General features: G+C 39.7%; 6 protein-coding genes across 7 annotated transcripts; 2 read left to right on the forward strand and 4 right to left on the reverse strand.

Moving 5' to 3' along the window:
- The first annotated feature begins 153 nt into the window (after positions 1–153).
- On the forward strand, positions 154–3,395 carry slc15a5 (solute carrier family 15 member 5). Its single transcript, XM_063480410.2, has 9 exons — positions 154–505; positions 851–1,073; positions 1,410–1,579; positions 1,690–1,910; positions 2,000–2,186; positions 2,356–2,544; positions 2,665–2,796; positions 2,893–3,001; positions 3,269–3,395. The coding sequence occupies exons 1-9, from the start codon at positions 154–156 to the stop codon at positions 3,387–3,389; spliced, it is 1,704 nt and encodes a 567-aa protein (XP_063336480.1). The 3' UTR covers positions 3,390–3,395.
- A 1,016-nt stretch (positions 3,396–4,411) lies between these two features.
- Positions 4,412–7,349, reverse strand: LOC134632486 (probable E3 ubiquitin-protein ligase MID2). Of its 2 annotated transcripts, none has more exons than XM_063481217.1 (6): positions 6,678–7,349; positions 6,494–6,577; positions 5,544–5,789; positions 5,299–5,452; positions 5,077–5,196; positions 4,412–4,985 (listed from the first exon to the last, which is right to left on the reverse strand). In XM_063481217.1, exons 1-6 carry the CDS (start codon positions 7,248–7,250, stop codon positions 4,417–4,419), a joined length of 1,746 nt encoding a protein of 581 aa, XP_063337287.1. In that variant the 5' UTR covers positions 7,251–7,349; the 3' UTR covers positions 4,412–4,416. The 2 variants fall into 2 exon arrangements, with proteins under 2 accessions (XP_063337287.1, XP_063337286.1); XM_063481216.1 differs by having other exon boundaries at positions 5,544–5,813.
- Positions 7,350–8,102: 753 nt separating this feature from the next.
- LOC134632487 (tripartite motif-containing protein 16-like) lies at positions 8,103–11,685 on the reverse strand. Its single transcript, XM_063481219.1, has 6 exons — positions 11,092–11,685; positions 10,913–11,008; positions 10,156–10,401; positions 9,912–10,065; positions 9,747–9,809; positions 8,103–9,661 (listed from the first exon to the last, which is right to left on the reverse strand). Exons 1-6 carry the CDS (start codon positions 11,683–11,685, stop codon positions 9,132–9,134), a joined length of 1,683 nt encoding a protein of 560 aa, XP_063337289.1. The 3' UTR covers positions 8,103–9,131.
- A 1,533-nt stretch (positions 11,686–13,218) lies between these two features.
- Positions 13,219–15,669, reverse strand: LOC134630261 (tripartite motif-containing protein 16-like). Its single transcript, XM_063477418.1, has 6 exons — positions 15,088–15,669; positions 14,784–14,879; positions 14,236–14,469; positions 13,997–14,153; positions 13,842–13,886; positions 13,219–13,739 (listed from the first exon to the last, which is right to left on the reverse strand). The coding sequence occupies exons 1-6, from the start codon at positions 15,667–15,669 to the stop codon at positions 13,219–13,221; spliced, it is 1,635 nt and encodes a 544-aa protein (XP_063333488.1).
- A 415-nt stretch (positions 15,670–16,084) lies between these two features.
- On the forward strand, positions 16,085–18,533 carry tmem17 (transmembrane protein 17). The gene is made up of 5 exons (XM_063481220.1): positions 16,085–16,235; positions 16,397–16,500; positions 17,860–17,973; positions 18,089–18,232; positions 18,315–18,533. The coding sequence occupies exons 1-5, from the start codon at positions 16,121–16,123 to the stop codon at positions 18,390–18,392; spliced, it is 555 nt and encodes a 184-aa protein (XP_063337290.1). The 5' UTR covers positions 16,085–16,120; the 3' UTR covers positions 18,393–18,533.
- A 1,267-nt stretch (positions 18,534–19,800) lies between these two features.
- Positions 19,801–27,477, reverse strand: agbl2 (AGBL carboxypeptidase 2). Its single transcript, XM_063480411.1, has 20 exons — positions 27,424–27,477; positions 27,264–27,314; positions 25,652–25,781; positions 25,216–25,383; positions 24,981–25,088; positions 24,645–24,795; positions 24,287–24,542; positions 23,690–24,091; positions 23,316–23,458; positions 22,918–23,077; positions 22,604–22,730; positions 22,425–22,525; positions 22,168–22,262; positions 21,982–22,057; positions 21,752–21,847; positions 20,635–20,715; positions 20,457–20,513; positions 20,205–20,280; positions 19,964–20,116; positions 19,801–19,835 (listed from the first exon to the last, which is right to left on the reverse strand). Exons 1-20 carry the CDS (start codon positions 27,475–27,477, stop codon positions 19,801–19,803), a joined length of 2,520 nt encoding a protein of 839 aa, XP_063336481.1.
- Positions 27,478–27,583: the final 106 nt, after the last annotated feature.

Consider the following 27,583-nt stretch of genomic DNA (forward strand, 5'->3'; position numbering starts at 1 on the left):
TGTGGCTGAGTATACGTGTCCAGTGTCAGAGTCACACCTGGTTGTGAGATTCCAGCTCTGGCTTCTGTTACTCCTTCCCGACAAGGGCAGCAGTTCTCATTCAGAGCTCTTTACTGACAGCATTCACCCCACCAAGCAGAAGAGCTGCCCGGGATGGTAGTAGGAGACCTCAGGAGACTCCCAGAGGGCAGAAGCCCACTGCGACGTATCTCCCACACGCCTCATCTAGACCAGAGACCACGAAAGAAGTCTCGCAAGAAGCTCCAAGTGATCATCTGTGTACTTCTTGTGGAGTTGTTTGAAAGGTTCACTTTCTTTGGGATTGTATGTAACATGATTCTATTTTGCACTGTGAAGCTCGGATATGACAACTACCTCGCTGCAACAGTCAACCTGTGCTTCATAGGAGCCAGCACACTCACCCCTGTTCTGGTTGGCTGGTTTGCAGAAGCCTGTCTAGGAAGGACTAAGGTGCTATACGTGTGTGCGTTTCTTCATTTCTTTGGTAAGACACAAGGGATTAAAGGTTGACACAAGTGCCAAGAATTTGAAGCCATATGACTTCTAAAACAGTGTTTGCCATCTTGGACTGTATTATTGTGAAAAGTAAGACTAGAGTAAGATCTGATGCCAGATGTTAGGCAATGACAGCTGTTTATAATATCCTTTCTCAATTTTCACAATGTATTTATTTTTATTATTAAATGGCAGGAAAACAGATGGGCACCTTGCACTTCTTTTCATTTGTTTCAGTAATTTTTTTGACTACATATCTCATGAATGTATCAAATCAACCAGTTGCCAAAAAGAAAATATCACTCAGAATCATTAGATGCATCTGCCACTGTAGGTACAGCCATGCTGCCTGTGGTGGCATTTCCCTTTGAGGATTTCTACATCGACAGCCACCACATGACCCACCAGCTGGAGTCTCGGGAGCAGCAGATTCTTTTTTACACTGGCCTCCTGGCTGCTGCACTGGGCATCGGTGGCATCCGAGCTATCCTCTGCCCCATGGGAGCTTACAACCTGCAGGGCTACAACCAGCACCAGCTCCTGACCTTCTTCAACTGGTAGGTGATGAGGCTACCTTGACACATCATACATGTAGTTTACCAGTAGGTTCATTTTTAGTTCTGCGAGGTTGGGTTTTGTATGATTTGATTTCAGACAAAAAAAGTAGTAGTGACATGCCTTTGTTATTATATTACAAACAAACCTTTCTGACATAATGGTAATTCTATACTAGAGTGCATGGGGGGTTTCCTCTAAGGACTCCTCCTCCTTTCATAGACAAAACAAGTTTAAATTGAACCGCCCTAGATGATGAAATTAGTACAAAGATATTTTGGATTTAAGTCTGACCAATATCACTGGCTCACTGTAAGATTTTTTTTCTCTTAATTTAGGTTCTACTGGCTGGTGAATCTGAATTCCACTGTTGTGTTTCTGGGCATTGCTTACATCCAGCAATCTGTGGCCAAAAATCTGGGCTTCCTCATCCCCTTCACCTCAGTGCTGCTGGCTCTCATTGCCATACACATGATGCGCAGTAAACTCACCTACAAACCCAAGAAAGGTAAGATACCAAAGAAAGGATTAGAAAGAGAAAACCTCTTCCTCATCTCCTTTTTTGTACAGGCCACAAAAAGTTAAACTGTTCGTGCTTCATGCTTTTATTGAGCTTAGGTGGATCATTACTGACCACGCTGGGAGTTTTCTTGAACTCTTTCAAGATGTGCTGCCTCCATTATCGATACTTGAGCGGACAAGTAGCATCTTGGCTGGACCGGGCAAAAGAGAACAATGGTGGCCGGTACAGTGAGACTCACGTGGAGAATGCCAAAGTCCTGGCCAAGCTCTTCCCTCTTTACGGGCTTCAGCTGCTCTACAGAGTCTGCCTCACGCAGGTAGGTCCCTGAGAAATTACAAAGCATGAAGCAGAAAACTGACATGTTTAATCGCCTTCAGGTTTGGTTAAGAAATATGCCTCCCACAGATCCCCTCAGGTTACTATATACAGACGATGAGCTCCAACCTTCACCTGAAGGACCACCTTTTGCCTGTCGCTGCCATGAATGTGATCAGCATCCTGCCTCTGCTGCTCTTAGCGCCACTGATGGAGTGTGTGATGACCTGCTACCTGTCCATGGAAAAACCTCCTCCAGCACCTGTAAAACGTATTAGTGAGTATTTACACGCATGCAAGCCCCAACTAGTTCGCATGTTGTCGTTATTTATTCTCTTAAATATTCCTTTATCTCCTCTCATTCCCTCTTTTTGTCTTGTAATCACAACCTCCTGTTCCTCAGCCCCCTCTCTCATCACCCCACCCTGTCCATCCTCCCCCTCCAGCTCTGGGCCATGCGTGTGCCACTCTGTCGGTCCTGGTTGCAGGTTTGACTGAGCTGCAGAGGAAGTCTTACCCCCTGGTGGAGCAGACACTTTCTGGAAAGCTTTTGCAAGTTTCTTCCATGCCGTGTTTCCAGCTGGCTCCTCAGTACATCCTGCTCGGTCTGGCAGAAGCTCTCGTCACCCCTGCATGTGAGTGGGAGACTTACTGTTAGGTCTCCGTTTGTGCATATCATTCTGATTTATGAAACGAGTATAATATGGCAAATAAGCAGCAGGAGAGATGCTCATACAGTTTCTGTTGTCTGGCAGGCTCCCTCATTTCTTTCCAGCTCACCCCGAACCACATCAGAGGGATCGCCCTGCACTTCCTCACTCTGTCCTATGGAGGGGGTTGTTTTCTCGGTGCCTTTATTATTCAGCTGATGTACTTTCTCTCTGGAGGTAAAAAACAAACAAACAAAAAAATACAAATACAAATACAGGACTAACAAATGACATAGAGGCACTGGTAATAAACACTGTGGTGCTCTGTTACAGGAAGCTTTTACCCAAGCACACTACATGATGGCAATTTGGAGAGATTCTTCTTCCTCCTGGCCACACTGATGGCTGCAAATACCCTGGCATTTTGGAGTGTGTCATACAGGTACAGTACAACAGGTAGATGACGATCCAATAAAAGTTAGATTGTTCCATGTCCATCACAGTCTGTTGTAGGTTCATATCAACACCTGATAAAGAATTTGATGTTTTAGCAAAAACACATACATAGAGTTTGATATAAGAAACATGATAACGAAACTGTTTCAGTGTAAACTTTTTATTCAAAGCATGTTTTTACAAGTATATTTGTAAAAAGAAAAAAAGTCATCACAGCTCTAAGTGTATTTCTTGTTACATTAATGTTGCGCAGGTATGTGGACCTGAGTGTTCAGGGCAAAGCGCTGACCATCAGTCCTCTGACTGAGAAGCTGCTGCATTACAAGGCCTGTCTGCGCTTCTACAACACTGTAGACCACACCGACTGCATTTGATGAATGATTTCTCTAAAATGTCCTGTTACTGGTGCTAGCACTTTGTTACCGAGTCAAAATTTATAGTGATTGACTAAATTGTAAAAATGTAAAATATGAAGTGTGCATATTTTATTTTTACGTATATTGTGCATATAATTAAACGTCATGAATTGTGAGCTTTGTTTTATTTACATAAATGTGAATTCAGGAGTAAACTGTGACATTTCTATATTGAAAAGGTGAATATTAGTACAATAAACTCAATAAAGAATATATTATTAGTATGCATGGTCCTTACTTTAAGGCAGTTTAGCTAAAGCAATTGCTCTGTTTACGTGACTGAACTGAGTAGCTGCCAATAGCTGCAATTACAAAGCAATCATATTTCAAGCTCTCCTCACAATATAAATCAGACTTAAAGCTATTAACCACTTTTCCAAACAAAATGTGCTTAAACGTGATCAATTTTAGACATAACACAAACAGAATAACGTAATCAGTTTTTAACCGTCACTTTGAAAAATATATAAACATTTAAAGAGTATAACTACCTTTAAATTATTGCATCTTGTATCAGGATAAAGTTCAATAAAAATAGTAAATAAACATTATATAACTATATGTAATTTTGTGAAGGTTTCTCCAGTGAATTATCAGGGAAAAAAGGACAAAGCATCCAAGGTACCGTCCTCGTTTCTGTTAATGCATAATTGACACTGAACTATTACAGCTCTGCTGTTGAAACTATGATATATCTCCTAATATTGACGCTCAAAGCTGGTTATAGAAAAGAAATCACGCTAAACAAAAACAACAAATAAGATGTACATTTTATTTGGTTTAATTTTTTTAAACCAAATTTTTTTCAGTCGTGAAAATTTTATGGGACTCTGGGCTCTTGTATAAAGTTATGACAGTCAAAAAATGCTGAGAAAAATATGACTTTGTTATTATGACATGAGTCTATATGTGGATATAAAGGCCTGTTTGATTCTTCATTTTTTACTAGGAAAAAAGGACTCAGATCATTTTATCACTTTGTCGATCAATACATTAACATTGGAAAGTGCGCACTATCTCTGAATTGGATGTCGCTTATTTTCAGTGTTGCACCAAGATCCACAGTAAACCCGGGATAGAGGGGCTCGGTGAAGGTTGTCTGGATTTGGTGCAGCAGTGTCAAACTTTCAACCCCAGATACGCTGTAAAAAGCCAGCGTTCCCTCTTTATAATCAAGGTGTACCCCTACTTTGCCGGAGACAGCCGGAGGAATTTGACCTTTGTGAAGATTATTGTGCCAGAACGTGCAACCAGAAGGAGAGCAGATTAATTTCCAGGACAGAGCATTGTGGCCAAAACAGCAATCTTTCCCTGAACCCTTTCTTCCTATCCCTCTGTATGACACAGCCACCTCAACTATGCCACCATCCCACTCCACCTCCCAGTAGTAGTTTCCTCTGAGGCCCTCTTTGCACAGAGCCTGGTTAAAGTAGGTGAATCTGTCAGGGTGATCTGGATGAGCCTGGCCCTTGTCACGCCATGATATCTCTTTCTTTGTATCAGAGAGGTAAAGACAAGCTGCTACAGTGTCAGGATCCACCTCGATTTTGGAGTCTGCAGGGAAAATGAAACACTCATTGATTACGAAGGACTCGCTTAAGTTCCTAAATATGTCTGTAGACATTAACATCATGCTTACTCTTACATTTCATCAGAAGTTCTGTCCTTGTCCGTCCCTTCTGCGGCCTTGTCCGTCCCTTCTGCGGCCTTGTCCGTCCCTTCTGCGGCCTTGTCCGTCCCTTCTGCGGCCTTGTCCGTCTTGACACTTGTAAGGAAAAACACAAAAAACATAGTTTTTAAGTAAACAAGGTGAGACCACAGTTATGATGTTTAAAACTCTCAACTGATCTCAAATGATCACACTTACTGATGATTTTTCCAGAATAATCCATCTGATCGTTTTTTTCTTTGTCGCACATCTTTTTCATTTTATTCTTTTGTGCAGTGACAAACTTTGTCAGGTTGTCAAGGACTCTGTGTGAGTCTATGAGCACAGGGAGGTCACCCAGGGTTTGGAAGCCCTGCACACGTAAACATTAATATTAATATTTAACCTCGCAAACTGGATACGAAATGAGACATAAGCCTAAAGTATCAAAAAGCAGCCATAACCTGAAGAAACTGAATGGGATCCTCTGTTTGTGAAAGCTGACAGATTTTACTCTCTCTCCTCCTTAACTCAGACAGCTCACGCTTCAGAGGTCTGAGGAGGCGTTCAGTCCAGTCCACTCCAGCTTTCTCAGCCTCTCCAACTTTCTCTCTCATCTCAGAGCACTTCTTCCTCAGGAAGTGGGTGTACAACAGGATACGTTCCTCACAGACCCGCTCAAAGTCATCACACGCCTCCCAGGCAGCGTCCTGTAGGAAACACATACTATTTGCCTGCTATGACTGTTACAGTAGTGATCCAAGCCAAATAAACAAGTCACACTCAATCACTGACTTCTTCTATGCATGCAACACTTTATCGATTACAGTGGTGAACTCTCACAGGAATAGGTGAATGTGCGGCAGTTTGAGGGGAGGAAAGCTTCACTGTGGGTTGGAGGAGCTGGAGCCCTTCTGCATCAAACTTGTTTTGGATTAATAGGTCCAAAAACAGTATCCAGCAAGAGTTCCCAGTCTAGACCCCCAACCCAAACCTACCTCAGACGCATAACTAAAGCCATTTTGATATAGACGTTGCCCAGCTTAACGGCATTGTACAGCAGTTGTTTTGTTTGCTCTCAATTTTGACAGCCCTTTGTACATGCTCTAGATAGCTCCAGATAAAGCTCGGCACTTTGCCGCGACGTTTCAAAGAGTCGGTGTTGTGCCAAAAAGTGATTGTCTGCCAAAAACTGATTGCTTGTATTTAAACTGCTATAAATAACTTGTTGGTCTATAATATGTGAAACATATGTCAAATGTATCCCTCATGAATGATATCAAGTCATCTTGAGCAACAAACAACATCGTAGAAAACAGCGTAGAAAACGATAGTTCGGACGGATTAGTGTAGACGCAGCCTTATAACAAGATCTAACAATAAAGAAAACAAGGCATAAAAGAAAAATCCTTACTCGTATGGAGCGAGCAGCATCCATCAACTTCTCTGAAATCACCACTCTTTCTGCAATTTTCTCTTTGGTCTTTTCCAGATGGCTCTGTTAAGACAGACATGTAGAAACATATCACAATGACAATAAAAACAGCAAATCACATCATCAAAAAATAATTAAATAAATATATTTATATGCATATTACCTGCAATTCTTGCCTTTTTGTTTCAGCTGATACAATGTCGTGGTCTTTGTGTTCATCCAGAGCACACATCCGGCACACAAACTGTTGATCGGTCAGGCAGTAAATGTCCTGAAGTTTGTCATGACGGCCGCAGATGCTTTCTTTGATATTTATAGAAGCTGTGATCAGTCTGTGTTTTTTAAGAGGCGGTACAATAAAATGAGGTTCCAGATGGGTCTGGCAGTAAGAGGCCAAACACACCTGACAGAACATGCAAGCTTTACGTTTTCTCTCTGTGCAAATGTCACACTGCGCATCCCCAGGTGCAGCATCATCCGCAGCAGCACCCTGGCTGCTTGCCTTCTTATACTCCTCTACCAAGTTAGCCAGGATGGTGTTCCTCTTCAGAACAGGTCTCTCATTGAAAGTCTCTCTGCACAGAGGGCAGCTATACGTTCTCCTTCTGTTTCTTTTGGTATACAAGTGGGTATAGATGCATTTCATACAGAAGCTGTGTCCGCAGGTAATAGTCACTGGATCATTCAGTAACTGTGTACAGATGGAGCACTCAAACAGGTCCTTACTGTGAGCCATTTTTCCCGCACAAAATCCCAGCGAATTTGAATCTCTTTTATAGAGCCGTGGCTTGTTGACAGTTTCCTGTCAATGGGAGGTGCATTCTAGGGTCGCCATATTCCCGATTTTCCCGCAAATTCCGCTACTGACGCTTCAAAGCTATAACTTGACTTATGACATAAAACACAGCGATTTCTTCTGTTAGAGAATTAAAAATAGCAGCTAAAGAGCGAGTCTCTCTTTATAATCCAAACAGAGCGAACATAAAAGTGGATTTTTCTCACTTATCATTAGGAAAAAAACCTTTCACTTGCGTTAATGGGTTATTGATGCCCCCAAGTGGTCAGTACATAAATGCATGAATAAAAACCTGTCATGGTAGCATTCACGTGTTTTTTGATCAGTCCACGCTTGAGCAAAATAAGATATTTATCGAATTCCTGGTCCTATAATACTAAAAGTGGCAATAGAAAAAGAAAAATATCCTCGATAATTAATAAATGAGGTGACAGTGCAAGAATTTCACAAAGACTGTCGTATTTCTTACAGGTAATACTATGAAAATCTATACTGTGAAGTGGTTCAGGGATTTAAGGTCGTTACAGATGGTGTTTAAAGCTTTCATTGTTATTCACAGCCACAATTTCATGATTAATCAGTTATGTTGTCACCAAGAAATTCCTAGGACTGAACTGAAAAATATGAAATGAGCATTTAATCAAATATGTCTCTAACTGCGTGTCATCACAACTTTATTTTATTCGTGCAAACATGAATTTAAGAGTATACTGTAATATTACCTCATCAAAAAAAGGGTAAATTATAGTTTATTAAAATCAGTAAACAATATATTATTATCATGGTCCTTCATTTGAATCGTTTCAGATAAAGCAATCCTTTACTTTGAGTCAGTTGAGCAGTAGTTCCGCATCGCTTTAAAACACGATTAAAACAAACAAAAGCTTGTTTTCATTTTGTTCCTCTACCTTACAACACAATAAACTCAAAAAGGCTCACCCTCTATGTTTAAAGCTCTAAATATAAATGCAATATAAATGAAACTTAAGTTACAGAGAAATCATCCTCTCAAAGTCTCTTTGGGCTCAGTTTTAGGCATGAAGGAAGCAGCAGAATCAGCCTTAAAATGAAATACTAAAAAGGCCTGTTACATTGTATGTGTTTTGTATCATTCAAGTCTTTCACAAAACTGCTAATATGGAGGGTTTTAGTCACAAGAAAAATCAGAATAATATGAATTCTCTCCTAAACTCTCAGGGAGTTGAGCTGTTATTACATTTTACATCTTGATATAAAAACTAACGAGTTAAGAGTCATCAAAAAGTGCCAAATATCAGATTTTACATTTTAACAACCACCTTGGGAAAGACTTAAAAATATCAACTGTTTAATTCACACAGCAGAAACCTCAGAAATATTCATATATTTGTGTCGAGCTATTTGGACTTCCCTTGCGACCAGTTCCGTCCAAGCCACTTTCACTGAATCTTTTACGATTACAGCAAATAAAACTTTTCCCACTATTTGGACACTGAAGTAGCTGAATTGCTCATGTTGTGTTTATTATCAAATATGTCTTAATGTCTTAAAAGTATTAATTTACTTACTTGAAAGGGGGAAAAGGTAAAAAAAAACATTTGATCAATCAGTGTTTTGATGCAGTTTTACTACTATTTAAAAGAAAAAAGACGGATAATAAAAGGAAAAGTAATTTTTTACTGTTTGATTCTTCATTATTAACTGAGAAAAAAGTACTCAGAGATTATTTTTATCACTTTGTCAATTAGTGCACTAATATTGGAAACTGCACTATTGTCTCTAATTCTGAATTTTAAATGTGCAGCTTGTCCTGAAGATAACACTTTATTAATGTGCGCAAAATTAGATGTTGCTTATTTTCAGTGTTGCACCAAGATCCACAGTAAACCCGGGATAGAGGGGCTCAGTGAAGGTTGTCTGGATTTGGTGCAGCAGTGTCAAACTTTCAACCCCAGATACGCTGTAAAAAGCCAGCGTTCCCTCTTTATAATCAAGGTGTACCCCTACTTTGCCGGAGACAGCCGGAGGAATTTGACCTTTGTGAAGATTATTGTGCCAGAACGTGCAACCAGAAGGAGAGCAGATTAATTTCCAGGACAGAGCATTGTGGCCAAAACAGCAATCTTTCCCTGAACCCTTTCTTCCTATCCCTCTGTACGACACAGCCACCTCAACTATGCCACCATCCCACTCCACCTCCCAGTAGTAGTTTCCTCTGAGGCCCTCTTTGCACAGAGCCTGGTTAAAGTAGGTGAATCTGTCAGGGTGATCTGGATGAGCCTGGTCCTTGTCACACCATGATATCTCTTTCTTTGTATCAGAGAGGTAAAGACAAGCTGCTACAGTGTCAGGATCCACCTCGATTTTGGAGTCTGCAGGGAAAATGAAACACTCATTGATTACGAAGGACTCGCTTAAGCTCTCAAATATGTCTGTAGACATTAACATCATGCTTACTCTTATATTTCATCTGAAGTTCTGTCCTTGTCCGTCCCTTCTGCGGCCTTGTCCTTCTTGACACTTGCAAAGAACAACACAAAAAACATAGTTTTTAAGTAAACAAGGTGAGACCACAGTTATGATGTTTAAAACTCTCAAATGATCCCAAATTATCACACTTACTGATGATTTTTCCAGAATAATCCATCTGATCGTTTTTTTCTTTGTCGCACATCTTTTTCATTTTATTCTTTTGTGCAGTGACAAACTTTGTCAGGTTGTCAAGCTCTCTGTGTGAGTCTGTGAGCACAGGGAGGTCACCCAGGGTTTGGAAGCCCTGCACAGGGAAACGTTATTATTAATATTTAGCCTCACAAACTGGATACAAAATGAGACATAAGCCTAAAGTATCAAAAAGTGCCATCACCTGAAGAAACTGAATGGGATCCTCTGTTTGTGAAAGCTGACAGATTTTACTCTCTCTCCTCCTTAACTCAGACACTTCACGCTTCAGCTGCCCGAGGTGGTGTTCGGTCCAGTCCACTCCAGCTTTCTCAGCCTCTCCAACTTTCTCTCTCATCTCAGAGCACTTCTTCCTCAGGAAGTGGGTGTACAGCAGGATACGTTCCTCACAGACCCGCTCAAAGTCATCACACGCCTCCCAGGCAGCGTCCTGTAGGAAAAATGTACTATTTGCCTGCAATGACTGTTACAATAGTGATCCAAGCCAACTAAACAAGTCACCTTCAATCACCGGCTGAATTGCTGACTGCTCTCACACCAATTTGGTGCTCAGCATCTTGGCTTAGGACACGTAGTAGTTAATACTCCTATTATTTTTAAATACTGTTTGTTGTTTTGTTTTGTTTTGTTTTGTTTTACATTAAATGAATGATTGATTCTAAGCCAGGTTTGTTCACCCCTCCCACTGAGTCCCAAACATGAATCTTGTATGACTCTAACAGTTCCACTAACCTTTTGAAATAATGTCAACAGAGTACCGACTCACAGCTGTCATCGCACTGGCTGAAAACAAATGATTTCCCCCCCTTAGCTGCACTGCTAATTTTTAAGGTTTACATACTTTTTCCACTCAAAATTAGATAAAACTTTGTATTTAAAAACAAAAAAAATCCTTTGCCGAACCAAACAAATGCATATTTATGTTTGTGGATAACACTCACTCTTATAGAGCCTGCAGCTTCCATCAGCTTTTCCATTTTGGCCTCTGAAGCCAGCACTCTGTCTGTAATTACCCATTTGGTCTTTTCCAGGTGTCTCTGTTAAACAAATGCAGAAACTTTTCAGGACCTCATAAATGCCGTGCAACAAATGTTTACAACATGGGACTAAACTGACTAACCTGCATCTCTTGCTTTTCTTCTGTGACGGATATAGTGTTATGGCCTTTGTGTTCATCCACCGCACACATCAGGCACAGGAACTGCCGATCGGTGCGGCAGTAAAGCTCCTGAAGTTTGTCATGACGGCTGCAGATGCTTTCTTTGATCCTCGTAGAAGCTTTTACTAGTTTGTGCTTTTGTAGCGGTGGCACCTGAAAATGAGGTTCCAGGTGAGCCTCACAGTAAGAGGCTAAACACACCTGACAAAACATGTGAGCTTTGCGTTTCCTCCCTGTGCAAAAGTCACACTGCACATCCCCAGGTGCAGCATAAATGTTATCATCAGAAGCTACGGAAGGAGCAGCACCTTGTCTGATTGTTTTCTTATGTTCCTCTAACAAGTTAGCCAGAATGGTGTTCCTCTTCAAAACAGGCCTTGTTTTAAAAGTCTGCCTGCACTGAGGGCAGCAGTAAGTTTCTTTACTGTTATGTTTTGTATCCCAGAAAGTATTGATACATTTCATACAGTAGCTGTGTCCACAAGTAGTAGTCACTGGATCCTCCAATAATCCTAAGCATATGGAGCAGTCAAATAGGTCCACAGCGTGAGCCATTTTCTTCCTTCGCAAGAGAAGTTACTTTCTATTTCTCTGAGGAAGGAGTGGCTTAAAGGCAGCTTGTTCCTAGTAGGAGGGCACTCAGACCTCAGTGACAGCACAATAAACGCCCGCTATTCCGATTCAAAGAATAACTGCATTAACTGGAAGTAAGTGAAAGTATTTGTGGGAAAGTATCAGCCTTTCAGCAAATGCAGTCATGACCTTTTACCTAGATTCAAAGCTATTTCTCTTTCAGAAACAATTGCCATTTTGTTACAGGTCATCAAAACAACCACTGCTTTCCCTTTGACTATTTTGAAAGAAGTAATTTGCTTAGTTAGAGTTTATTCTTCACATTCTGGCCAAACTACAAGGCACTGGTAGATATACGTGGTTTAGTGAGCTGCACAACCTTTTTTAACCTCCTAAGACCCGAACTCTTCCACGGCATGCATTTTTAATTTCTCTTTGATATTTGGACATATTGGGGCCTGATGAATGTAAAAACAAAGAATTACCTGATTTTTTTTTTTTTACCTAATTTTTGTTTCTAAGACAAATGAGAGCCACATATGAGGATATTCGTTTAAAATTTTGATAGAACAATAGCAGTATAGTGTCCTTATAAGTGGATATCAGGCAGTTGTAGAGCAAAATTGAGTATTTTGGTCTAAATAACCCAAAATGTGATGTCCACATATGTGGATGCCAGGTCCTAGGAGGTTAATGCAATTCAGTAAGTTTATTTCCTTTATGCTATTTTGGTTCTTATGAGTTACGTTAGCAGAATTTGGTTTCACTTTTGAGTTTGTAACATTAAATAAAATACAAATAAAATCCTCTATGGTAGCTACCACATGGTGAGAGGTGGACGGGTCACCAGACAGACAACCATTCGCAGTCACACTTATGGGTAATTTAGAATTACCGATTAACCTAAACCCCTCTAATTGCCTGTCTTTGGACTGTGGGAGGAAGCAAGAGTACCCAGAGAACATGACAACTCCACACAAAAAGGTCCTGACCAGATGGTGGAGTCGAAGTCGGGACCCTCTTCCTTTAAGGCAACAGTGCTAACCACCGTGCACCGTAAAAATAGTAATAACAGCATCTTAAAATGCAGTTCTATGGATCTGTATTTGCAAGATTACACTTAGAAATGAGTCTTTTGAGAAGAAGAATTCCACTTTTATTGACATAATTAAACAGTCACATAATGGTTTAAGAATTCTCAGCACTGACATTTCTGTAGAGGATTTTCTCTATGAATATATTAGTGCATGTTTATGTAACTGCACCCTCTTGAACACTGTATACACTTAAAGACAACAGACCTCTGTGCACAAACACACTTGCCAAATAAATTCAGTTCAGTAAATGTTAGCCTAATGTCTTTAGCCTCACAAACAAAAATATTTTAAACAAGGACGCTTTAGCTATAATGAGCAAGAGTCAACAGACTGTATTATTATATTGAAGAGTACTTTGGGAATACTGATAAACATGTACTGATACACCTGATGTAATTCTGGTGCTTCTGATGTCCCTTTACTCTGGTGTGATTATCCTAACTGAGGCTCCTCTGGAGACCATGAACCCAGGGTACAGAGGCTGGGAGAATGTGGTCTGAACTCTGTGAACGAGCACCATTTGACCAGAATCAGACACACTGTAGAAGGACAGGCTCCCTCCCTTGTGGTTCAAATACACTCCCACTGTAGAGGAACAGGGGACAGATATTCTAGTTTTGACTTCATTGTGCCAAAAAGCGCAACAGGAACTAGAAAGAGAAATGCACCAGGACTGGTCGGTGTAGCCAAAGCCACTTTCTTCCAGCTCTGTTCCTTTATAGCACAGGGCTACCTCAACCCGTGGCCCTTTCCATTCAACCTCCCAGTAGCAAACACCAGACAAACCCTCAGTGCACAACACTTGATCATATTTGGTAAATCTATCTGGGTGGTAAGGGTACCTCTGGGGGTTTTTAACCCAGGTTACTTTGGTGTTTCCATCAGAGAGCAACAGGTTTTCAAATGCTGTGTTGGGATTCAATGTTATGCAGCAGGAATCTGAAAAGTACAATGTCAGGAAATATTAACTACTCAGTGAAATGAAAGTAACGGAAAGCACAGAAACTGAATAAAAATATGTACACTAAACAAATGACTCACACATGGAAAATTCCTCTCTTGTCTTGGGATCAGGATCAACTTGAACTAAAAGTACAAAACATGATATTATTGAAAGTAGCACTTCCTGTTCTATTCAATTAAAAATGATTAGCATGATTTTACTAAGCCTTATTTTAGCTAACTTCTCATCTTACTTGTCTCAGATATTTGTGCAATGCTCTTGGCCACGCTTTCCATTTTGTCTCTCAAGTCAGAAATAGTTTTTGTGACAAAGTCGAAAGGTGTGTGCAGTTGGATGTTCACATCAGAAGACACATCAGGTTCTGTAGAGTCAAAAATGGTCTGGCAGTGCTGTAAACATGCAAAACAATAAACACATCATTAACTGCTGCCCTGCACACTATATGATCCACGTATTTGACTGTTTGCGTACCTGCAGGAAATTAATATGATCTTCAGTGAGCGACAGCTGCTTCAATTGGTCCTCTCGCTTCCTCAGCTCACTGATTTCCTTCTCCAGCCGATCCACAAGCTCCTCAGCGCGACTCAACGCGGCCTTCTCCTGATCTCTGATCAGATCGTTCACGGCATAGCGCCTTTTGTCTGCCTTCAGAACAATCTCAGCATAGGCTTTCTCATTTTGAGCAACTGCTGCATCACTTGAAGCCTGAGCAGTAAAAAATTCCATTTAACATCTCACAGTTGTTGGTTTAAGGGCTTAATTTAATTAATTTCATTTAATTTCTAGACAACCTCATAATTTTATCTTGTTAAGAATTTACATGACGTTTTGGAAGTAGCAAATTTATTCTTGATTACACTTTTTTTCCTTTGAGGTTACAAAAAACCTTTTACCACCACAATCTACTCTACTATTTCACAAGAATAGGACAAGAGGACATAAAGGAACAATGCTGGTTACTTTGCAGAAACAGATTTTTAAGTAAAACTTTACATTACATAACAGATTCAAAACTTCACCTTCAGTCCTTTAGTTTTCTGTCTTAGTTGCCAGGGCTGCTTCTCTTTTTCTTGAATGCCTTGCTGGATTCTTTGTTTCTTCTTTCCAAATTGTTTCTAAAAGTTAAATCATTACAAAATCATCAAAGTTTAAGACTTTAGAATTTATAAATTACAGAAATACAGCTGAATATAAAAAGTCCCTTAAAACCCTATGACTGCTATAACAGAAGCTCTAGCAGTAACTTTAAATTGAAATTTGGTTTCCCAACTGATATTCACAGCAGCATGGATGATGGTTGGAAGTCTACAACTATATTGTTACCTGCTTCTCTTTTCTTTCTGCTGCAGCCGAGACAGTGTCATGACCTTTATGTTCGTCCATCACACAAAGGAGACAAATGCACTGCCCATCACTGCGACAGTAGACTTCGAGTAGCTTGTCATGCTTGGAGCAGATCTTCTCTTGTATGGAAGCTGACACTTCGACCAACTTGTGCCTCTTAAACGCAGCAGACTTATAGTGAGGTTGCAAGTGAGTGGCACAGTAAGATGCCAGACATACCAGGCAAGACTTAACAGCTTTCAGCTTCCTCACAGTGCAGAAATCACACTCCACATCCCCTGGTCCAGCTTCATCCTTCACTCGCATGTTGGATTGTGCTCTCACAGACATTTTTGCCATCAAATCAACCAGCACTGTGTTTTTCTTGAGGACGGGTCTTGGGTTGAAAGTGTGTCTGCACTGTGGGCAGCTGTAAATACCACTCTGATCCTCCTGGTCGAAGCAGCCATTTATACAGTCCATACAGTAGCTGTGGCCACAGTAAAGAGTCACAGGATTCTTCAAAACATCCAGGCATATGGAGCAGGAGAAGGAATGTAGTACTTCACAGCTCTCGGCCATCTTCGTTCCACAGATCTGTAACTTTCACTTTCAATGGAAACAAAAGTGCAAGTGATTTAATAGTCTGTCCAAACACGTCCAAAAATCAAAAGCTAATTTAGCTCCACATATAAATCTGCAGAGCTACTTTTCGATTATTCTTTTATTTTTTTTAAATGTTAGACATTTTTTCTCAAATATAAAGTTCATTATTAATATTTATTTATAAATAATTTATTTACTTACTTACTTACCACTGTAATATATTAATATATTGTAGGTAGATGCGCTATTTAATAAAAGCACTAAGAGGAAAGGTCTCTGGTTAAATACAAAGAACATATTCCATGCGAGATTTAAACACGGAACGCGAGATTTCCCTGGTAGCCATGGAAACGACAACGGCGTTCAGTTTCTCAGTGAGGAAGAGGCGGAGTGATTTTGCTCTTGTGATGTTTTTATTTAGCGGACCATGGAGCTCCCGGAGACACTTAGAAAACATTTAGAAGACTTTTCTCGCAACGTTTTGTTTGACCAGAGTCGGACGGAGTCTTCCTCTAAAGACCGCGACGCGTTTTTGGCACACGGTGAATGCAGCTAACGTTACTGATGAATTAGCATTGGTGTTAGCATTGATGTAGCTGCACTAATGGCTGTTGTTTACTCAAACTAAGCTTTCCAGTAGTTTATTTGCATTTAGGTTGCTTATTTGGTTCGTGCATGTTGTGCTGTTTGTATTTGTTTTCAGACAATCGAGTTCTTTCAAGCCTCCAGCTCCAGATGTCTCTGTACTTTAACATGTGGTTCTTCCCCTGGTGGTGGATCAGTGAAACTGTAATGCTGCAGCTCAAGGTATTATGCCAACATAATTCTGGTTTACAGTCTTGACCCTTTCCACTCTTATTTAGACTGTTTTGCACCTTTCTGTGGTATGCTGGATTTCAGCATCAGGAGTCCACCCTGTAAAGGTCGCCAGTCTGTCACAGGACTAACACAGAAAGACAACCATTCACAGCTACAGTCGATTTAGATTCAATAAATAACCTAACCTCACTAACTGCATGTGTTTTGACTGTTGGTAGTACCCAGAGAGAACCCACACAAACACAGGGGGAACATGCAGAGTCCACACAGGACTTTCTTCCTGTGAACCAACAATGCTAACTACTCTACCATCTGCTGCTTAGTTTCCTGGCCATGGATCCAAAGTGTGAATTTGATGATCACCAGGCCACTTAGTTATTACTTTTTCCCTTGTGACATGGTTCTCCATCCTGTCATGCTGGAAACTCCACAGGTGCCTGTAGGTCTCCCAGGTTAACATGTCGAATGTCTTCTGCAACCTACCCTGTGCCCGAGGTACTAAATTAAAGCCCCTAAGTTACACAAATGTTTGTGGGATACAATGAAAGTGGGCACAAATTAAAGGGAATGAAGCTGCAGTAAATCCTGGAAAACTTTCAACTGGGTGCTCAAATTTTCTTTTAGTGTTTTTTGTTAATTATTTGTGAGCACCACATGAAACATGTAGCTCACCACTGAAACATAAATAGTTACTGGACAAAACAGCAACTGAAATAACAGTAAATACCAATTTTAAAGGTTATTGGGACAAAAAGGAGAATACATGATAGCAAGAAGACTATTATGTATCAAAAATTACAAACTTTGGCTTCCTTTTATACTCAGTGTAGTTATTTAGCAAAAATCACATTCGGTTAAAAATATGTTAAATGTATTTGACCTTTTAGTAGTACCGTGTGCCACGTTTTCCACAAGAACATAGACTTTGTCCCAGTTAGTTAGGAAACTGAAATCTTACCAATAAAAACATTCCAAAATACACAAGTGGTTATGAAGAGAAGCAGAAAAAAAATCACATCATACGTTTAAAAGCAAGGATGTGGAAGAATGAACAAGATTTAACATTTCAGACATATTTGGCACTTTGCAAAATTTTTATATTTCAGTTGCTTTAAAGTCAACACATAAATATTTTTTGAGTGTTTTCAGCTGGACATAAAATCCCAAAACAGTAATATCTGATTTTTTCGATACTTATTACTTTAAAAAAGTAAATCTGAATACACAACAGGAAATTTGCATAAGTTTATCTCAGAGTGTAGCATTTTTAAAATAACCATTACAAAGTGGATACAATTTTTAGTGTTAGACTATAAACTGTGTTGTTTGGCTTGTTATTTCCACCAGTATCCTGCTTTGTCAGACTACTACAAAATCATCCTTGTGACTATTCTTATCCTGATGACGCTGATCGAGGCTATTCGACTCTACCTTGGTTATGCCGGGAACTTGCAGCAAAAGGTGCTTTTATACATTCACATATGAAATAAGGATATATTTGTATAATTATATGTAAAGAAACCCAGTGAGTGGACGGCAGAGATGGAAACTTGTCAAATAACTGTGTTTGTTGAAGGTCCCAGAGCTGGCTGGATTTTGGCTCTTGAGCGTCCTGCTGCAGTTTCCATTAATCCTGTTTCAGCTCTTTAATGAAGCCATCCTTGTTCAGCCCCTGGAGAGAGGTGTTCACGTCGTCCTTGCCTTATTCATACTCACACAGGTACGGTAAGTTGCATTGTCAACATTTTCTGAATTCTATAACTACATTTATTAACACTGATTTTATCCCTGAATGCTCCCAGGCCATTTCTGGTTTTGTTGCGCTCCGCGACATGGTCAGACACACAGAAAGCCAATTTCATCTACGACAGTTTGACTGACTTCTCAAACTCTGACGTCCCTCATACATCTGGACACATCTGGGCAAAACCTCTGCTCACATCTCCAGGGTCACAGGCAGACAACGAGAAACTGTCACATTTTGTCTTAGACATGCTGCATGGGGTAGCTGCTACTCAAGATCCGTTATTGAAAATAGGGGATTTTTAACATATATTTTTTGTATTTTTTTAAACATTTATTTTATTAATATGTTTTCACATTTTGCATTAAAGAACATGAACATGATGTGAATCCTTTGTCGTTTGTTAGAAAGATCCAAAGATGAAGATTTTTCAGCCATAAATCAGGTCTTTATCAGGGCCATTAACATTAAGCAAAAAGGAAAAAAAGTGATTAAATTCAGAGTCAATTTATTTATTTCATGTTTATTAAGAGGCATTTTTAACTATTCCTGGAGTTTTCCCTTCCCTCTGATCCATACTGAGTAATTTTTTCTAGGGTTTCTTTTGTAAACAACTGTTGGAAGTAAAAAAGAAAAAAAATTCCATCACTGACCAGCGAATAAATTAAGTGTGTACTTCTCAGATTAGAGGTTTTCGCTTGTGCAAGGCTGACTGTGATGTCCTTTTGACCATTACTTCTTGTGGAGTCACAGTTGTATGGCTTTCTTCTCCAAAGCGATAGAGCCTAATGTCCTTAGCCTGAAGCACGCTGACTGTGTCACTCTGTGGACGTGGAAGTTGCTCTCTCATGGGGGATGAAGGTAAAATACCCCCGTGTCTTTTGTCGTTGCTTTTTCTGAGGACACTGAAAAAGGAGAGACCAGCGTTTTAAATGAACAATGCTTGTGTTATTATCATACTATTTAACAGAAATAATAAATCACAGAATTAAGAGGATAATGGAGAAGTTCACCTTATTCCTGTTAGGTCCCTCAGCACAGGCACAAAAAATCTGCATGAATCAGGTTCCTTCAGGGAGGTGTCACGAGTATGAGCTTTCAGGTTCTGAACATCATGTCTGAACACTGATGAATCCACTGAATAAAGTCAAAGTAAAGTAAGTAACAGTGATGGAGCTATTTCATGAAAATTTATCACAACAATAACTAACTACAAACTGACTAGTCATTATTAATATAACAAATGTGCAACCCAACCTTCTGAGGAATTGTCTTCTTCCCTTTTATACCATTTGGTCTCGGTCATTTCTGTGCGTGAGGTCCCTTTTGCATCAACGTAATGTGAAAGCCATGAAGACCTGTCTCTAAAAATGTGCTGGCCACTGAATTTGTTGGTGTTGAAACTTGTCAGTAGATGCCTTCTTGGAATAATTTCTGGAGACATATTCACATAGGTGAATTTGGGAGATCTGTCACAAAAGAGATACAACGTTTCTCAATCTTTAGTTCTGTTTAATGATAAAGATATAATAAGATTGTGAGATTTACCCGTGGGCTGATGTAAGCAAAGGTGGCAGCCCTGAAAGGGGAAGACAAGTTTCACTACAGAGGAGCGACAATTTCATACAAACTTGAATTCACTGACTTTTTAAAATTAGTAACAATATAATTCAGTTCCACCTGAAAGAAGTGTACAGACAGACAAACCTTTGTAGAATTTGTAGGGGGTAAAAGACTGGCGGTGGCAGTGATGTTGATGCTGGCTGGACTTTATGATTTTTGATGACGGTGGAATGAGAGCCCTGAGGTTCAGCGGGGGAGAGGAGTGTCCCGGCTGTCCTGTCTCCATGTCCGGATCACCTGTAAAGTAAGTCAAGCAAGCGCTCCACATTAGTTTGGAAATAGTTTGACCTTTACCTGCAGACTGAATCTCCAAAATAAACCTTACCTTTGTGGGGTGAAGCACCGGTGTATTTGCTGTCAAGTGGGCATGGTTCTGGACTGTGACGTAGATCTGAGTTTTCCTGATTGACAAATTTGAAATTAAAGATTATGTTCTGCTCCAGGTATTGCAAGACATCTGCAAATTCTCACTCTGTGAATTATTAGTGCTTACTAAAGCAGGTTTATGGTTGATGCTTCAAATAAATGACCTTCATATGATCACCTTTACATGCTCGCAGCCCTGCCACAGCCTCACCTGACTGACCTCACCATGGTGAGTGATTGTAGGACCTTTTCTCATCAGGCTGTTTACCTTAACAAAGGAGGAAACAGTAAGGATCAGTAAATGTCTTCATCTGTTTACCAGCCTCAATATTGTAGTGTAGCTGGTATTACTGTGAAGACCGCAAACACGTTTGGATGCTGTTTCATACGTGAGGTTTCTTTCTGTGGCGTTCAGCGGGCCTCTTTTGGACGCTCTCTTTGATCGTTTTGTCAGGGGGCACGTCAGACTCCTGCGAAGATCATCAGTATTGTTTACAGCAGTGATTCCCAAAGTGTTGGAATCGTTTGAATTTTAAACTAAACAGAATAAGATGCACTTTTACTGGACAATATCCTTTGGGACTGGTTCCAAAATCAAACAGAATTTTCTATTGAAATTTCCTTTGATATCCAAAAGAACTTTTAATGAGGGTTTTGCAATTTGGCTTAAGATTTTAATGAAATAGTTAGAGTTTTAAAAGAAACTGGAGTAAAGAAACAAAATAATGGGGATTAAAATTTACTTACTATTATTCTTTTGACCCAATTTTGACCCTAAAACTGTCCAATAGCCTGTAATTAATAGGAAATAATTTTTGGATGTGTGATGATCAGAGCTATAACTAAATATCTGATTTGGCTGCAGGTTTTCAGATTTCATATTTGGCCCATGTGACATTTCTAGTACATAAAACACTTATGTCAGGAGACTTTTTCTGACTGTATTTACAATATAAATAATGAAAATTCAAATCTTAAATTGACTTTGACTTTTATTTCAGACTATATGAACCCAAGATATTTCCTCTTTTGTTTGATCATTTCATTTGTTAATATACATCCAGTCCTGCATTTCAGGCCTGCATCACATTTTTAAAACAAGTTGGGATAAGGGTAAATGTGGGCTAATAACGTTACAATAATTGCAATAATTAAATAATGATGTGAAATGAGATAGGTGATGTCAATGGGTGACTGTAATCATGATTTTGGTATAAAAGCAGAATCCATGAACTCCAAAGATGAGCACAGAATTGCCATGTAAAAATTAAAGAATTGTTTAAAAACAATTGCATATTTCTCCCTCTACAGTGCATAAAACCATGAAATGGTTCAAAGAATCTGCAGAAATGCCAGTCTGTAAAAAGCAAGACCAGAAAAAATGAAATATTTTGAGTTGATAATGGTTAAAATCACACAAAAGTCAAGGTGAACTTCAGAATCACCAACTTCTACTTTTATTTAAGATCTGCCTGATTACAGACTTTTCCTGCTGCTTTTCAGGACCTTTTGCTGTGTTTTGTTCTTTACTCTGTTTGGTCGTCGTCTGTTCCTCTCTTTACGACTCCTGAAGTGTTTCTTTTTTTTCGTCACTGGAGTTTGCTGTGACAGAAAACAGAAGCATGTTGTAAACTAACAGAACATATGACTTAAAACTGATTACTACAGTCAAACAGTCCTTAAAAGTAAAGCAATAAGGTGCTGGAGGCTTCGGTGTATTAGTGTAGTCAGTTTACCTCTGTATATGTTTCTGGCTGGTTCAGCAAATGAAGTGGGAGTCCTTCTGAATCTGAACTATCTGAGCCACTTGTGCTGTGAGAGCAAAAGAAAAATGTTTACATTCAGGCTAATTCAGAAAATATTCTCCCAATCTCACATTGCCCAAGTGTGGTTAGTATGGATAAAAATACATTTTATATGACCTGGTTTCGAGGTCAGAGCTGTTTCCCAAATCTTTGCCCAGTCTTTCTCTGAACTCCTTTTGCAGCAATGCCAATTCTGCCAGGCAGTAAGTGATCTCAAATAAAAAGCACAGACAAAATTAAAATGATTGCATACGTATACAGTCACTATATCAAAACACAAGTATCCAGGATTATTATTAACGGTCAGACAATAGCAACTAGACTAAGTTGGAGCTTACTATAGAATATGTTTTTATATTTGCTTAATCTCTCACCTTTATTGGATCAGGGTCACAATAGTCCAAGAGGGTGTCACACAGGTGAAAACCCAGGGACTTCAAGTCTTGAGTAGTAAAATGTGTTCCTCTCCTGTCGCCTAAGAGTTCAGCAAATTATAAATCTTCTTACTTGATATGTGCAAGCTTTCAAAACACATGCACATCTTTTTACTCACCCAGAGTGGCGCCTCCAAAGGTGGCCTCCATGGTGTAGCTGTTTTTGATGCCAAGTCTCCACATGACGATTCGTCCTGTGCCCTCTTTGCTCTTCTGCACCCGGAATTTAGAGCTGTTAAAGGAGAACTAAGAAAAGAACAGTGTATATGAAATATCAAGAGTTTGATAGGTAGTAAACTTGAAGTTTAAATACTGGTGAGTGACAAACAGGTGGGTAAGGCAAGGCCCATACAACAACAGTAAAAAAATGTAGAACTTTAATCTTAAAAGTCAGCAACACTGCTTGGAAGCCCTCAGGCAAAATACACTTTACCTTATTGCTAGCATTCTTGCTCATCATTAGTGGAAAGACTCTCTCGTGAAGTTTCAGTGTAGAGTCACCTTTGTTTTTGCAGCCATACATGAAGACATTGTTTTTTCGGCTGTGACCATGAAAATCACAGTAAAGAACTACATCTCTTTCGGCCAGTAATCTGAGGAAAATGCGGTGTGGCAGAGATTTCAATTAAGAAACAAATTCGGTCAACATTCACAATCAAAAAAAAGAAAAAACAATAAAAAAATTGTGCATGCACAGGCTGTTTGGTAATCAACATATCTAAAACGTATTGGAAAGCCTGAGGCACTTCAAAGGAGAAATAGCTTGAGCTTGATGAAGCAACTCTAAACACAGTCTAAAATGATTTTTTTAGCTTTTTTATCAAGTCTCACTTTTCCACCATGTTTCGGGTGTGCCACACGGAAGGAAAGGAATCTCTGAGCAGTGTCCTGTAGTTTCTGTTGAGGTCCCTGCCTGCAAGAGAGCAGCGGTAGTTACCCACCACGACACCATCTGGGTTCAACATTGGGACCACCTGCAGCACCAAAGAGGAGCAAACAAAAATGAGCTTAATTGCCATAATTAAAACTAGAAAAAAACAGCGATCTGTAACAATACGTTTAAAAAAAAAGTGTATTATAAAAAAATACGTGTATTATATTAAATTGATTGTTATCTTCTTTAATAAACAAAAAACAAACAAACAAATTTGCAATGTATTTCAGTACGGATTAACATATTAAGCCAGAATAGAGACAACAGGCACCTTAAAAACAAAAGTGTCCCTGAGAAGCTGAGCATCATCTGAGTCACCGAGAAGAAAGTTCAGGAATCCCTCCATCATCCAGGATGCATTGGATTCTCCTGGGTGCACCCTGGCTGTCACCACCACAGCCTTCTTGGTCTTGTCGTCCATTCTGTTAGAGTCCTGGGGTGTTACTGTTATCACATACACAGCGTTTCCAGCAAGACTTTGGCACAGGACCCGTACTTTGCAGTATGACCTAACTGTAGGGTTGGAAGTAATACGGCTAAGGTAGCGCTGCAGGCGTGAATATGTGTAGGGGTAGCAGTGGGCCAGGTAGCAGGTGTCTGAATCATAAGGGAACTGGAGAGTCCAGGAGAGTGAGTAAAGGGTGATGCCATCACTGTTGTTGTCCTTTGTATTCTAAATGACACAGAGAAAATATACTTTTAAAAACAATCCTGTCTACAGTCAGACTTTCAATTCAGGTTTTAATCTTTGACAGATTACCTCTACACTATGTTCATATATTTAATTCTCAGCTATGGTCAAAGGGAGAAAGTGATTGGTTCTGGGAAATAAGGTATCATAGTTAAACTTAATCCAGATGCCACTTACCTGACTGCAGTTCTGGTAGTATTTGACATTTGAACCTGCGCGTTGCCATCCAACACCATTCTCTTCAGCATCCCTCTCAGAGTAGAGGAGTGGTTTCATACCCTGTGAATACAGACTGCTCCTCTTCATCAAGTTAACGATAGTGAAGCGGTAGGTGACGCCAGCTTTTGTGTTCCTGACCCTGAAGTAAAACCACTGCGTGTGCTTTGTTGTGTACATGTCTGTGCGCAGGGTCAGCTCATAGTCATAGGCACCCCTGAACAGGCAAGAAAATATGAGCAGAAATCCAAACTGAACCTAACATTACTCCAAAAGTGAAAATATACAACTGAAAAGAACAATAAACCTGCAGACTCACACTTGGACGGCCTTCTGAAGGTTCCCACTCTCAAACCGTGACTCAAACTTGAGAGTCAGCTCTGACTGACTGACATCATAAAAAGTGGCTCGCTTAATGGGTTCTCTGCTTCCTCCAATACGAGAGTAGGTGAAATATGGGCGCTTAGCGGCTTTAAAGAGTCAGAAGAACAAGAAAAAAAAAGAAACACTAAATTTACTTAAAGCTTTAAGATGCACTGAATTTGCATTGTTTTTTTTCAGAGAATAGTGACCGTATACAGTATATAACTTAAAGTACATATGAAATAACCTGGAAGTGCAAACATAAATCCCAGTGATGACGGTTAAGAGTTACCATGGTCAATGCAGAATACCACCTTCCCCCTCTCCTCTCCGACTGGCATGGGTGTCCTCTCATATCCTGTGCACTGATAGAAGGGCTCTGGATCTGGTGGGTCCCACTCTAGAAAATACACTCATTTTAAACAAGGGAATGCCAAATTTCTGTTCAACATATTGTTGGTATGGTTTTTGTTCTTACCACTAAAAAAACCCAGTGACATCAAAGTTTTATTGAAATGAAGCATTACCTATGTGATGGATAATGTCGCTGATGACCTCACACTCTATTGGCCAGCGGATGCCGCATGAGAAGTTGACCAGTTCTGGTGGTGGCCTGAGACTTATAACAGGTCGTCCACCACTGATGGTAACGAGTAGCTGTGTGGTCCTCAGCTTCTGACTTAGGTCTCTACATACTGAGTGGGAACATGAAACACACCTTTAATGCTATTTTAACAATCAAGCTGTTTGTTACAATCTTCATCATGTATGCCCACTTGCCTCATGGGGTTTACGCTGACAGGTGCAGTTATCTCATTTATAAAACAGCGCTTGTTAAATATAAAACTGAAATGAGATGACCATGCTTGCTTTTCAAAAGTTCATTACATTCACACTCGTGTATCAGCAACATTTAGGCTACAAACATGTTATACAAATACACCCTTTATGAAAACAGCTTACACTGCTTCATCTTTGTCAGTTCCTCATCATCTTCATCTGTGCGCGAGTAACTGGTGTCTGCTGTGTCCAGCTGGTGGGCAGTTTCACAATTCCTAACAGCAGAGCTGACCACGGTTGATGTTTTCTCTGCCTAGTCAGGAAAATATCAGTAATCAGTGCTGGATCAAATTTTAACCAATAAACATATATAACTTAGCACCTGTACCAATACTGATTTATAATCAAGACAATATCAAATAAAAAATTTTCAACATCTTTAAGAGGATGTTTTCACAGTTATGCTGTTTTCAGGTCTTTCCGTCGGTCATTAGCTGCTACATACATAGAGTTAAGGTCAGAAGTTTACATACACTCATCACTGGAATGAATGTCATGAGATTTTTAAGCTTTTAATAATTTCTTTGAACAATGTTTTTGTGTGTGTGTGTGTGTGTGTGTGTGTGTGTGTGTGTGTGTGTGTGTGTTTAGGATCATTGTCCTTTTGGAAAGGCTCATTGTGTTTCAAATGTCTAGCTGTTGTTTTGAGCTGAAGAATTTGGAGGTAGTCCTCCTTATTTCACTCACTTTGAATAACGTACCAGTACCACTGGCAGCAAAACAGCCCCAAAGCATGACGCTACGAACACCATGCTCGACAGCTGGTACACAGGGCTTAAGTTTGAAAGTTTCACTCCAAATATATACTTGCCATTGTGACTAAATAGCTAACACTTTGTCTTGTCTGAACATAAAACTTTAGATTTCCTGTCCTGAGGATGACTATTTGGGTCTTTTTCCACACCTTGGGAAAGTGGTGACACATCAGCATAATTTGAACTTATGTACAACTGTTTATGTTAAAGTGTGTCTGTATACTTTCTGACCCTGTGTCTGGAATACAGAAAATCCTAAATGATTTTCATTTTTAAGTTCTTTAATAACATAGGCTGTACAATCATTCCAGCCTGGAAAAAGAAAAGTTCAAATAATTCATTAAAACCCCCCAAATTACCATTTGGTATTTGATATTTAAGCCCATGATAAGTGTATATAATCTTCTGATTGTATAGTTTCAAATGAAAGCAACAGATCAAATTCAGCTGATACCCCCCATTTTCCTACAAAGAGACACAACAGGATCTGATCTGATACAGGATCTTCCACCATTGGTAGTCCGGGACAAATTACTGCAATACTTTCAATGACAAAAATGTGTTTTGCCCGTGTGTGCAACCTGTATCAGAAAAATATGACAAAAAGACAAAAACAGTTATTTTGCACATTTCAGTAGTGGTTTCTCACGTCGTTTAAATTCCAAAGGAAATTTTCGGTCTTTTGGTTTTTCATACAGTTCAGTTTTAATTGATTTTTAGATTGGATTGGATCTTTACAGTTTAGTTTGAATATCAAGACCCCGCACCCCCTCTTTTTCCCCTTTATTTCGTCAGGGTCATTTTTCAAAAAGGGTTTAGGCCTGGCTTTCGTGTAAAAAAGATCTACCAAATCAAACACGTACAACTCCCCGCTCTGGCGACCCCTTGTGAATGAGGGCGCAGCCCAATGTAACTTTATCAGAGCTCTGCTTTAGTAAACTAAAATAACATTTAACCTAAACAAGGAAACTCCAAATTACCTGTGTAGGTTTGAGTGTGGAATCTCTAACGGGGATCTTAACCTTGCATTCCTGCATGAAGACAGCAACTTAAAACCCTTGTTCACTACATTTTCGAGCGTGTAAACGCCACTACTATCGTTAGCATACATTCTTTTGGCAGCTTGCTAACATTTCTGACCGTGCTAGAGCTTTCTACGTTCATCACACTCTGACGGCCACTTACCTCGCTCATATTTGATTGTACTACGGGCCCCCGGCGAAATATAAGCGTGCGTTTTAGAGGTAAGTAAGACTACACTGAACAATCTTTCTCGGGAGACCTGACTTTGCTAAGCAAC

This window comes from Pelmatolapia mariae, linkage group LG7, assembly GCF_036321145.2.
Source record: "Pelmatolapia mariae isolate MD_Pm_ZW linkage group LG7, Pm_UMD_F_2, whole genome shotgun sequence".
Lineage (NCBI taxonomy): Eukaryota > Metazoa > Chordata > Actinopteri > Cichliformes > Cichlidae > Pelmatolapia > Pelmatolapia mariae.

What these genes read in the sequence shown, in the direction of transcription:
- slc15a5 (XM_063480410.2), top strand. Translation starts at nt 154, where the DNA reads ATGGTAGTAGGAGACCTCAGGAGACTCCCAGAGGGCAGAAGCCCACTG. An exon ending in CTCCTGACCTTCTTCAACTG is followed by an intron (nt 1,074 to 1,409) that starts GTAGGTGATGAG and finishes CTCTTAATTTAG; the next exon opens with GTTCTACTGGCTGGTGAATC. An exon ending in ACAGAGTCTGCCTCACGCAG is followed by an intron (nt 1,911 to 1,999) that starts GTAGGTCCCTGA and finishes TGCCTCCCACAG; the next exon opens with ATCCCCTCAGGTTACTATAT.
- LOC134632486 (XM_063481216.1), bottom strand. Translation starts at nt 7,250, where the DNA reads ATGGCTCACAGTAAGGACCTGTTTGAGTGCTCCATCTGTACACAGTTA. An exon ending in CAAAAAGGCAAGAATTGCAG is followed by an intron (nt 6,578 to 6,677) that starts GTAATATGCATA and finishes CTGTCTTAACAG; the next exon opens with AGCCATCTGGAAAAGACCAA. An exon ending in TTATTCTGGAAAAATCATCA is followed by an intron (nt 5,197 to 5,298) that starts GTAAGTGTGATC and finishes TTTCCTTACAAG; the next exon opens with TGTCAAGACGGACAAGGCCG.
- LOC134632487 (XM_063481219.1), bottom strand. Translation starts at nt 11,685, where the DNA reads ATGGCTCACGCTGTGGACCTATTTGACTGCTCCATATGCTTAGGATTA. An exon ending in TTATTCTGGAAAAATCATCA is followed by an intron (nt 9,810 to 9,911) that starts GTAAGTGTGATA and finishes GTTCTTTGCAAG; the next exon opens with TGTCAAGAAGGACAAGGCCG. An exon ending in ACTTCAGATGAAATATAAGA is followed by an intron (nt 9,662 to 9,746) that starts GTAAGCATGATG and finishes TTTTCCCTGCAG; the next exon opens with ACTCCAAAATCGAGGTGGAT.
- LOC134630261 (XM_063477418.1), bottom strand. Translation starts at nt 15,669, where the DNA reads ATGGCCGAGAGCTGTGAAGTACTACATTCCTTCTCCTGCTCCATATGC. An exon ending in AGAAAACTAAAGGACTGAAG is followed by an intron (nt 14,470 to 14,783) that starts GTGAAGTTTTGA and finishes TTTACTGCTCAG; the next exon opens with GCTTCAAGTGATGCAGCAGT. An exon ending in TGCACAAATATCTGAGACAA is followed by an intron (nt 13,887 to 13,996) that starts GTAAGATGAGAA and finishes TTGTACTTTTAG; the next exon opens with TTCAAGTTGATCCTGATCCC.
- tmem17 (XM_063481220.1), top strand. Translation starts at nt 16,121, where the DNA reads ATGGAGCTCCCGGAGACACTTAGAAAACATTTAGAAGACTTTTCTCGC. An exon ending in CGACGCGTTTTTGGCACACG is followed by an intron (nt 16,236 to 16,396) that starts GTGAATGCAGCT and finishes ATTTGTTTTCAG; the next exon opens with ACAATCGAGTTCTTTCAAGC. An exon ending in CCTTATTCATACTCACACAG is followed by an intron (nt 18,233 to 18,314) that starts GTACGGTAAGTT and finishes GAATGCTCCCAG; the next exon opens with GCCATTTCTGGTTTTGTTGC.
- agbl2 (XM_063480411.1), bottom strand. Translation starts at nt 27,477, where the DNA reads ATGAGCGAGGTAAGTGGCCGTCAGAGTGTGATGAACGTAGAAAGCTCT. An exon ending in ACGTAGAAAGCTCTAGCACG is followed by an intron (nt 27,315 to 27,423) that starts GTCAGAAATGTT and finishes GTCTTCATGCAG; the next exon opens with GAATGCAAGGTTAAGATCCC. An exon ending in CTTTGGAGGCGCCACTCTGG is followed by an intron (nt 22,526 to 22,603) that starts GTGAGTAAAAAG and finishes CTGAACTCTTAG; the next exon opens with GCGACAGGAGAGGAACACAT.